Below are 8,238 nucleotides of genomic sequence, written 5' to 3'. Positions count from 1 at the left end.
TAGGCAATCTACTCCAGTGCTTAATTATTCTTATTCTTTGGAAGTTTTTCCCAAGTCTTGCCTTGGTCTTTTTTACAGTTAAGCCCATTACTGCTTGTCCTGCCAGTCTTGCTCATGAAGAACAAGTTGGAGTCACACCCAACTATCAAAGGCACATTGCTAAAAAGAGCAGGATAGTGAAAGCAATTTTCCCCAGAAGAATTAATGTATACTTTAAAGGGATTTTAGGAACTGCATACAGTTTAAATTCACAGGGAGCAGGAACAGTATCACTGGGTAGAGAGTCTGACTTTTCAGCATGGTTCACTGTTCGGGAAGATATCAGCTGTGACATCTATAAGACTTAATCTCCAAGAAAACTCTTGTAATGTAAGCATTCTTGGTGTCTCTTTCTGGACAATTGTCTCCATCTTCCCAACATCAAACAACTCAATAGTTGGTGAAGGACAGAAAAAGGGGGATGTTGGTGGCTAGTGGAGCACAGTATTACATGGTAAGAATTCCAGATAAGTGGAGGACAGTGAGGTGCCACTGTATTCCTTTACTATCCTTTTACACATACTGGGGGATCTTGATGATGTTTTTTGTATTTTCTCTTCTGCAAGCCATTCAACACCCATTTGTTCTGCCTTTTGTTGCTGTTCTTGTATACTAGTAGTGAAATGGGTTCAGAGAAGTGAAATGGGTACTTTCTATTTTGTGACCCAGCTTGCTTTCTGGAAGGATTGGCTGCCTGAACTAGTAAGAGAAAGGAAGGACTGCAGCTGCCTCAGCTGACAGCAGCTTAAATTGCTCTGGAGTTGTAGTGTTAGTTCTCAAACACCACCTGCTCTAACTTCAGCCTAATACAATAAAACATTTTCTATTATTTGAGGATGAGAAATACCCTACCTCAATATCACTAAGCCTGGATACCAAAGTTAGAGTCCTATGTTTTCCAGGGTTTTGAGCAGTCTTTTGAGTCAACATAAGATTTTAATACAGGAATTTTTATTTAAGACCATAAACACAGATTCAAATGTGTAAATCCACACATGCAGCTTTAAAATAAGCACAGGAGTAAAATCCAACAGAACTATGTACATGTATGATGTGAAACCATGAAAGGGGGGGGAAATGGGTTTTAGTGATGAAGCTAAATCTAACTTGTCAATATGAAATTATGTAATAGTCTCAAACTATGAGTTGCTTTTATTTATCTAATTCTTTCACTATTCTAAGTAAATATCACATTTGGTTGAAGAATGAGGGTGAGCTAATGCATAGAAAATGACTACTGGCTATGAAAACCAGTAAGGGGTGAAGGTGGCCATGGGAAGAGCTAACATATGGCAGCTATGTGCTTTTGGAATGGACTTCACATGCCCATCACCCCTCTGGTGTAAGAGCAGCAGGCTCTCATCCCTCTGGGGCAGGACTTTGCTGAGGAATAGGCATAGTTCACACGGAGGCAGAGTGAACTCACCCTGTGTGATGAGTTATAATCACTTATTCTTCTGGAACAGGGTGATGGGGTCCCTCATAACAACCAAGCCCTGTACAGGGGACAACAGTTTCCAAGGATAGCTCTGCCTCACAATACGATTGTAAAATAGCTGGCATCTGATGAGTCTTGGGGCTGCTGTCAGGGGCAGCCTGTGTCTGAGAAGCCACAGATGTCTTCACCATATGTATCTCCTTACTGCTGTGCTCTCTCTGAGGGTTTTTGGCATGATGTATGGGCTGCACCCAGGCAGTGACAGCAGTGGGGGCTACTGATGATGAGGCAGCTCCTTCCTTCTGGCAGGTGGTGTCATGGTGACAGGAAACAAGCTCATTGCTGAAGTTGACCCTCTCTACAGTGGATCTGGGTGTGCCACAGCAGAAGTGCCGGCAGCCCAGGAGGTTGCTGAAAGCACGCCTGAAGTCTGCATTGAAAGCGTAGATCACTGGATTCACCGAGGAGTTGGCCCAGCCAAACCACACAAAGATGTTGAATGTGGTTTGGCCAACGCAGGGTGACTGTCCTTCATGGTCTGACTTCAGCTTGGGCTGGCAGAAAGGCAGCAGACAGTTGAGTAAGAAGAAAGGCAACCAGCAGCAAACAAAGACTCCCATTATGATGGAGAGAGTCTGTAGCACCTTGGTCTCCTTGCGGAGGGAACTCTGCAAGGAGAGGGTGGGCTCCTTGCCAGGAGCTGGCCACTGCCCCCCTGCTCGCTCGAGGGTGGAGATGCGGCGGATTTGTGCCTGGGCAATTCGGTAGATCCTGGTATAGGTGATGATCATGATGGCCACAGGGATGTAGAAGCTGATCAGGGAGGAGGTGATGGCATAAGTGCGGTTCAGGCTGACATCACAGTGGGGTGTGCCGGGCCTCCAGGAACCTGGATATCTCCTGTCCTTGGCTTTGTGCCAGTGTAGCTGCACTGGGACGAAGGAGATGAGGATGGAGAGGGCCCAGGCTGTGGCTATCATGGCACAAGCGAGGCGCTGTGTCATCCTGCGCTCATAGCGAAAGGGGCTGGCGATGGCCCAGTACCTGTCCAGGCTGATGATGCAGAGGTGGAGGATGGAGGCAGTGGAGCACATGATGTCGAAGGCCACCCAGGTGTCACAAAAGCGGCTGCCAAAAAGCCAGGAGCCGCCAGCCACCTCAGTGACCGCCTTCCAGGGCATCACCAGGAGCGCCACACAGAGGTCCGAGACGGCCAGGGACAGCACGAACCAGTTGGTTACCTTGGCACGCAGGTGGCGGAAGCGCAGGACGGCCAGACACACCAGCGCATTGCCCACCAGCGTGCCCAGTACCAGTGCGCCCAGCAGACAGCCGATGAGGGCCCGCAGCGCCCGCGGACCACCGTCCGCCGCCGCGTTCCCCATCGGTGCGCTCCGCCCGCGGGGCAGCGCTGAGTGAGCTCCCTCGAAGGAAAGGCTAGCCACGCTCCCTGGAACCCCTGGCCGTTCCGGTCAGCGCGACTCTCCCCGAGGGGGCGGCGGGATCCCAGGCAGCCTGGAAGGGGGACAGCCCGCGGGGGCATGTCTGCCCGCAGCCCATGCCGCCTGCTTCAGTTTCCCCCGTGGCGGCGGGCAGCGGGCCGGGCTGCCTCTGGGCTACTCACCACGCCGACTGTCCGGGGCTGCCTGCCTGTCGCCGCCGCTGCTGCCGGGGAAGGCATCGTCCCGCTGCGGAGTGAGGACCGGGAGGCGGCAGCCCCTGGACAGTGGAGCTGCGCCGTGTTGGGACAGATCAGCGGCGTTTTGCCCGAGGCGCTGGCTCGGACGAAGGGCGACTTTCCACGGCCTCCGTGTGTCGCCCCGCGGCGCGCTACAGCTCCCCGTGCAACTGTGGCGAGCAGAAAGCCGAGCCCGCCCTCAGGTGGAGCCTCCTGCCGGGTGGGGAAGGGTGTGGGATGTCCCCGCATCAAGCGACCCTCCGAACTGAAAGGAGAGAGATTACCCCACAGCATCGCCCAGGGAAGCGCCAATCTTCGATTGGTACTTGCGTGTTCAGGGACGAGGATCTGGCGCTCTCCAAGTATCTCCTCCTTTTGGAAAGCACGAGAGAATTTCAGGTTTCTTAAAGAGCAGGATAGCACTTTGTCTCTATTTATGTTGAAAAAGCTTCTAACACCCAGATCTGATAGCAAGGTTTTCACCAAAACAGTATTTTGCTATTGTTTTTGTTTGTTTGTTTGAATCCTTTGTAAAGAAATCAAAAGCACAGAAACCCAAGACACGGAGATGTGTGGATTTGTTGCATTTTGGCAGGAGGCTGTTCATTTGTTTCCTCAGACACAAACATTCAAAACCTACTTCTTTATTTTTTCAGTCAAAGGTGTTTTCTGGTGTGTTTCAGCAGTCTTCCATTTGCTGTTCTAATGATACATGTTATGTAAATGTCTTGCATGTATTTACAGCCTACTAAAATAAGGTATCCTAATGCAAACAGGATATAATCCTTTATTTTGGAAGAATTCATGCAGTAATTCTGTCATGGGAAAAGAGATATGGGGATGTAAATTGCCAATATCAACTCATAATTCATTAATGTGACAAAGAGGAGTCTTTAAAAAAAATATATATTTCTTTTTGCCTCCTAGTTGAAACTATTTAATCTACTAGTGCTAATACACATATTTTCAAGCCAGTAGGTATCTGTACTGTTATGGTATTCTTGGTTATTAGAACAGAGAGTGGAAATGGTTTAAATAATTTTTGAACAGCAAAGGCAGCAGTTTACCCTGTAAAAACAAACAGATGTAAGATAAACTAGATGGATTGTACAAGTTCATAAGAGATTGTTAACATTTGGTCATGTGTTTTAAGATTCTAGTTGCTTTGTGCCTTGGAGATCACAGTCTTTATAATGCAGCCCACAGTGTTATTCTGAATATTGGAATATGTTTCTTGTTAATGTGTTTGTCTAAAAAACTAACTCATAATTCAAAGAATATATCTAGACTCTTCTCTGATAAAATACGTACTTTGTTGAAACAGTAGTAGCTGTTAATACAGGCTGTGAGACGAAACTCAGCCCCACACCCTGTCTTATTTGAAGCCATCTCTAATTATACATACATGGCTTTTGCCAACATCTGCAAGCCACAGCAGATGTTTGATTTTCATTCCAGTTCTAAGGACTATATCTTAGTTCATAAGAATTACCTACAGAGTTGACTCAATAAGTTTAACAACCAGTAAAATTACCCTGAAGAACAGAATATATTTGTGAAGAATTGTAGCTGGCATTAAGGCAGTACAACACCGAGAACAGCGCAATGCTTTTGCATATTCAGCAGCTAGTAGTGCTACAGGCCTCTGTAGTAGGAGGTAGCTAGCTTTATCCTTATAAAAACAACTGTTTTCAGTGTCTCTGTATCTCCAGTTCTCAGGATCTCATTATGCTCCACAAATATCTCTAGCTTCTTTTTGCCAAGGAAAGTGTATGTGAGGATGCTGTTCTGTGTGCATGCATTTATCAGAGTCCCCCACCTCAAAAATTTGAGATTGTTGGCTGAAGTCTAAACTGACTGAGAGGCCAATGCCACAAAAAATTAATTTCCTACAGTTGTAATTAAAATATGCATCTGGGTAGAAGTCAGCATCCCTATTAATATCCTCACCAATAGGAAGGCTGCAGTGTAGACTCAACCCTTATTAAGCACAAGAGATTCCACACATTATGAATGCTCTTATTTTAAAGAAAACAAACAGATATATTTATCTTCTAAGATACCAGAGGATCTAAGTGCAAGATGCAAATGATTAGGAAACTATACAGTGAGTCAGTGGCAAAGGCAGAAATAGAAACATTGCCCTGCTCTTGTTCCTTTATTTGGCACAGTGAGGTGAAGCATAAGCTTATTAGAGAGGAAGGGAAGAGAGACTGTGTGAAAATTGGTGTGTGCAGTGAGCTGAAAATGCTGTAAACTTTGATATTTAAGGGCTGTAGCTACTTCTTTAGTTAATCTTACTCAGGATATAATAATAATAGTAGTAGTAATAATAGTAATAGTAGTAATAATAGTAGTAGTAATAATAATAGTAATAATAGTAATAATAGTAATAATAGTATAATAGTATAATAATAATAATAATAATAATAATAATAATAATAATAATAATAATAATAATAATAATAATAATAATAATAATAAACAACAACCCAACCTTCAAGATCATAGTGTCCAACCCCTCAACCAATCCAACCCACCTAAACAACTAAACCATGGCACCAAGCACCCCATCAAGTCTCCTCCTGAACACCTCCAATGATGGTGACTCCACCTCCTCCCCGGGCAGCATATTCCAACGGGTAATCACTCTCTCTGTATAGAACTTATTCCTAACATCCAACCTAAACCTCCCCTGGTGCAGCCTGAGACTGTGTTCTCTTGTTCTGGTACTGGCTGCCTGGGAGAAGAGACCAACATCCGCCTCTCTACAACTTCCCTTCAGGTAGTTGTAGAGAGCAATAGGAAGGGTCTGAGCAAAATAATGTAAAAATACTCAGGGACTAGATAAAACTGTCTTTTGTGACTTCAGAAAATATCTCAGTCTTTTTCAATCCATGAGTAAATCCTTCATTGGAAATGCCTGGAAATAACACTGTGGAGTTATAATTTAAATGCAGGTATGCTATTTTGACTATTCATGTCTCACACAAAAGCTGCTTATTTTTGCTAGCCACTTGATCTCTAAGTTGTTTTGGAGCTCTTTGGGATGACACCTCGACATGATGACTCTCATGCTTTTAAAATTATAGGATTGCTCAGATTTATCTTCTGGCTTTAGAATAGAATGCTTTATTTTCATCACTAAAAATTATTAGGTCAAAGGTAGCTGTCTTCCCATAATGTTCCCTGGTTTAGAACTGAAGTAGAGAAGACAACCTTCCCCTTCCTAGGATGGCCTAATTCTTCTTTGATTATTCCCTTTAGCCTCTGGTGATAAAGGAGATGCACAGATCCGTTTAGGGCCATGTCAACCCTTTTAATTCCTCTCATATTCTCTGTCTGTTGTACCTGTTTTCTGCAGCTGGTTTTGTACCTGTTTTCTGTAGTTGGTTTTGGAGATGGTACCCAGAATTCCAAATGGATGCATGTTGGCTTAGATAGTGCTGGGCATTAATCTTTCAGCCATGTTGGGCTTTTGGTAAATGCTTTCCTTTTATTCAGACGTACACTCCTATTTGAACATCTCAGATACCCTTCCTATCTTTGGCAGGGATGAACTGCCTAGTGTGACATCTAGGTACAGTCCAAAATCCAGAAGGTAAAATCAGAAGATTTAATGCCCTGGCAGTCCTAGGACAGTACTCTTGGCTATTCTAATCTTGAACACTATTCACTGGCAGCCTTTACTGTAAGGCAAAGCATCATAGAAAGTCAACTGGAGTAATGTTTGGACTGAGTTGGCTCCTGACAGCTTATAATTGAGAAGGCAAAAAGATGGCTTTAATGCAGCCTTTACCCTCTTGCATCTGAACTGTGATTTTTGAGCAGCACAGCACAAACCATGGCACTTTACTGAACAAAGCAATGCATCCAGCTGCTCAGGTATTTGATGACAATGGATGCCTTTTTCCAGAGACATGGCATGGTACAGTTTTTAGATTCTGCTTTTTAAACATAAATACAAAACAAAACCAGCAAAGCAAAAAAAACCCCACCATCATCTCATTGCTACAGTAATCAGTACCTCTGTTATTTTACCCAATGTTTAATTTAAAGTAATCAAGATAATAATAATATGAAAGCCAGTCTACAACAAAATGTTGAGTATTTCAAAATGCACATACTTTAGGGTAAAAAATGCTTCACTGACTACCAGCACATTTATAAAACAAGCTTTAAAACTGAGATTAAAAAATGCAGTCCATCCTGTGTTTCCAATAGAGGGCACACGCAGCACTTGGCAGAATGAAAAACTGTTGAAATCCACTCTTACTAACCCATGTGGCAGAACTGTCACCAAATCATGTTCCTACAGAAATTAATAGTCTGTGCTCTACCTAAGACAAAAACTTATGTGCTAAATCAGGAATGTGTCTCTCTGGTTTGCTTCAGAATATGCAAATTTTAATCATTCACAAAATCCATGTGAGTTTTCCTTATGATTTTTTTTTCCCACATCCTTTACCACGTGTGAACAGTTTCTTGAGAAGGAGACATGTGATGTTTTCAAATGGTGAATGGCAAACTATATACAGGACACTGCTCAACACTCAGAATGCAGAAGTGCAATTTAACTTCTATTAAAAATGTAGGTTTTTTGTTGTTTTTTTTTTAAAAAGAATTCCAGGCAGCCATATCATTGCATTTTGTTTTGGATTGTGTATGTTTATTTTAGAGATTTAGTGAAACACAGCCTGTGAGCAAGCAGAAAGCTTTCTAGCAGTCAGCAGCTGTGATAGCCACCCATTTTTAGTGTTTTATAAGGACCATTTTGATCTCTCATCTTGTTCAAAGTCTGCATGCAGCCTCTGTCAGAACTGGTTAGACTACATGATTAGACAGCACAGGAATGATGTGTGATTATTTCTTTCCTGAAGAGATGATCACCAGTAAGGCCTGGTGCTTGAATAACATGTATTTGAGAAAGAACAATTTGCTAAACAGAATGTAAGCATGGCAGAAGTGATGCCAAAAGGCAGATAGAAGCCTTTTGAAGGTTACACAACCTACATTCAGTCTTGATGATCCTGCATTCCTAAAATCTATTCAACATGTATTTTAGAACAATCTTCAGATTCCT

General features: G+C 43.4%; 1 protein-coding gene across 1 annotated transcript; it reads right to left on the bottom strand.

The window, feature by feature from the left end:
* Positions 1-978: 978 nt before the first annotated feature.
* Positions 979-2,862, bottom strand: LOC104297789 (D(1)-like dopamine receptor). The gene has a single exon (XM_009897786.2). It carries the CDS (start codon positions 2,860-2,862, stop codon positions 1,489-1,491), a length of 1,374 nt encoding a protein of 457 aa, XP_009896088.2. The 3' UTR covers positions 979-1,488.
* Positions 2,863-8,238: the final 5,376 nt, after the last annotated feature.

The sequence above is a fragment of the Dryobates pubescens genome, chromosome 8 (genome assembly GCF_014839835.1).
Source record: "Dryobates pubescens isolate bDryPub1 chromosome 8, bDryPub1.pri, whole genome shotgun sequence".
Classification (NCBI taxonomy): Eukaryota; Metazoa; Chordata; class Aves; order Piciformes; family Picidae; genus Dryobates; species Dryobates pubescens.
This window is presented reverse-complemented; position numbering and strand designations above follow the sequence as displayed.

Excerpts from the sequence above, each read along its gene's own strand:
- LOC104297789 (XM_009897786.2), bottom strand. The coding sequence starts at position 2,862 with ATGGGGAACGCGGCGGCGGACGGTGGTCCGCGGGCGCTGCGGGCCCTC.